The sequence below is a fragment of the Curcuma longa genome, chromosome 20, assembly GCF_044706935.1.
Source record: "Curcuma longa cultivar G26 ecotype Majalengka, Jawa Barat chromosome 20, ITB_CL_G26_1.1, whole genome shotgun sequence".
Taxonomy (NCBI): domain Eukaryota; kingdom Viridiplantae; phylum Streptophyta; class Magnoliopsida; order Zingiberales; family Zingiberaceae; genus Curcuma; species Curcuma longa.
The window spans coordinates 9,962,850-9,965,505 of record NC_133880.1 but is presented as its reverse complement, the minus strand read 5'-3'; the positions used below and the strand labels follow the sequence as shown (position 1 = coordinate 9,965,505).

The 2,656-nt window shown below is 45.2% G+C and overlaps 1 protein-coding gene across 1 annotated transcript in view; it reads left to right on the top strand.

Moving 5' to 3' along the window:
* Positions 1–1,224: 1,224 nt before the first annotated feature.
* The window catches only part of LOC141813032 (uncharacterized), a 5,192-nt gene continuing 3,760 nt past the window's right edge, over positions 1,225–2,656 (top strand). The window contains exon 1 of the mRNA XM_074700943.1: positions 1,225–1,313. Within this exon, the coding sequence (XP_074557044.1) occupies positions 1,225–1,313 (89 nt within the window). The remainder of the gene's footprint in view (positions 1,314–2,656) is intronic.

Below are 2,656 nucleotides of genomic sequence, written 5' to 3'. Positions count from 1 at the left end.
GACTAAGAAAGTAACATTATCATTTGCACAAGAAGATTTAGGAAGAGAACCAGACCTATTAAATAGGATAGGTAGGGGACATGACTGGATGGAAGCTAATATATGGAATGATTTGTTTAAAAATCATTTGAATAAAGAAGATCACAAGATCAAATGTGAAATTACACGTAAGAATTAAATGATAGCGAAGGGTCTACTACCAAACATCTTGGAGGTTTAATTTCTTTTGGAGCACACCATGAGAGAATGGTAAACCTACTTTTTTAACACGTTTATCCTAATAATGCATACATCTCATAAATTTATTCAAAATTTATATTTAGATATAAATTCAATATATCTCATTTGTTCTATTTATATTGACATATATTATGTATGATTGCAGAAAAAGAATTTGGGATAAGATGTGGATGCATTTGAGGTTTTTGAATGAATGCATAAAAGAAATTGTTCCGGCCAATTCGCCGTGGACGGTTTATCTACCGGTTCAGAACTGCTGATGTACACGCTCCTCGAAGAGAATCGCCGAGGAGATGAGGGGACCTGAAAAGCAATAAAGAAGAGGGTTAGAATGGCACCAGGGGACCCCGGCAAGCCACTCCGACGCTCAAGTTAGCACAGAGAAAGAAAGAAACGAATAATAAAAATGAGAAAGAAATAGAGAGAGAGGAGGAGCCCCCTTTTTTCTTCATACCTGCGGGGTTTATATAGTATCAGGCGGAGCATCATCTATGGAGATCAGTGCATGTGATTGGCTATTGATGCGCTATTAATGTGGTAAGGATAATCTTTGAGGGTTTTCAAATATCCAATGGTTCAGATTTGCTGATCTTCATTTGACGGTCTTGTGCATTAATGTGCAGGATTTTAGGGGGCCAAGTTTGGGGACTTGGTCGTCATCCTTATCCTTTTGGATGGGTAATAACTAGCCGGATTAGAAGCCTCCCCTCTAAGTCTAGTTGAAGGAGGTGTAGTCTGACTGACTGGACTATGTATAATGATTTAATCGTCTCGCTTACCATATTAGTGCTGAGATGTTGAGATGAGGTGCCGAACTTGAAGTGGCCGAGATGAGATGGCCGGGATGAGTGGTTGAAAGATTTGGATGAGTGGATGAGTTGACAGAGTGGCAGAGCTGTCGGGTTGTTGAGTGACAGAGTGGCCGAGCAAGGACGAGACCAATGAAATCGAGGCCGAGTGAGGCAGAGTGGCCAAGTGGGGCCGATGCCGAGGTCGAAGCTGAGGCCAAGTGAGGTGGCGGCCGAGCGAGGTAAAGGCCGAGTGAAGCCGAAGCCGAGCGAGGTTGAGGCCAAGTGAGATCGAGGCCGAGTGAGGTAGAGTGGCCGAGTGGGGCCGATGCCGAGTCAGGTTGAGGCCAAGCGAGGTGGCGGCCGAGCAAGGTAAAGGCCAAGTAAAGCCAAAGCCGAGCAAGGTCGAGGCCAAGTGAGATCGAGGCCGAGTGAAGCCGAGGCCAAGTAAGGTGAGGCCAAGGCCGAGTTAGGCTGAGGCCAAGTGAGGTGGCGACCGAGCAAGGTAAAGGCCAAGTGAAGTCAAAGCCGAGCGAGGTCGAGGCCAAGTGAGATCGAGGCCGAGTGAAGCCGAGGCCAAGTAAGGTGAGGCCAAGGCCGAGTTAGGCTAAGGCCAAGTAAGGTGAGGCCAAGGCCGAGTTAGGCTGAGGCCAAGTGAGGTGGCGGCCGAGAAAGGTAAAGGCCAAGTGAAGCCGAAGCTGAGCGAGGTCGAGGCCAAGGCCGAGTCGAAACCAAGTAAGGTGAGCGGTAGAGTGAGGTCAAGGCCCAGTAAGGCCAAAGCTAAGTAAGGCCGAGGTCGATACTTAAGTCGAGGCCAAGTAAGTCAGAAGCTGAATAAGGTGAGTGGCTGAGAGGCTTACTCGTCTGGAGAAAATGATTTCTGATGTTGACGGGCAAGTCAAAGTATGTCTTATGGAGATTCGTTCTCTGCGTCAAGAAGTGAGAGCTGTCACACAAAGACAACATGATGGTCTTGCACAGCAGCAATTCATATGTGACATGGTGCAGAAAATGCATATGCATTTTCAATCTCCTTCTCGACCTCCTCCACCTAGTGATGATGACATGTAGTATGAGTGACTTGATAACTTTGTGAATGTTTGTAAAACCTTAAACTTTGATTGTGTTTGGGATAGATATTTTGGATGTGCTTAAGGTTCTATGGTTTTGCTCTTAAGATTTTATGGATATTTTATTTGAGTTATAAGTATGTGATAATAATATTTTAATTTATATATGTGTTATCATGAATCTAGGGAGAGCTTAGATTAAAAATAATATGTTAAATTCATTGATCTAGGGGGAGCTTATTGATATTTTTAAAGTTATCTATATTATTTTAAGAGGGAGGATTTTGCTATATGAGCTAATCATGGATTTAGGGGGAGAAAGAAAATGGTATAAGTTAATGGAGATGGTTTAAGTTACATTGTGAAAAGTAGAGACTGAGTAAGGTAAGCGGCCGAGTGAGGTCGAGGCCGAGTAAGGTTGAGGCTGAGCGAGGTTAAGGCTGAGTGAGGTGAGAGCCGAGTGAGGTCGAGGCCGAGTAAGTTTGAGGCCGAGCGAGGTCAAGGCCGAGTAAGGTGAGCGGCCGAGTGAGGTCGAGGCCGAGTGAGGAAGGCCGAGTA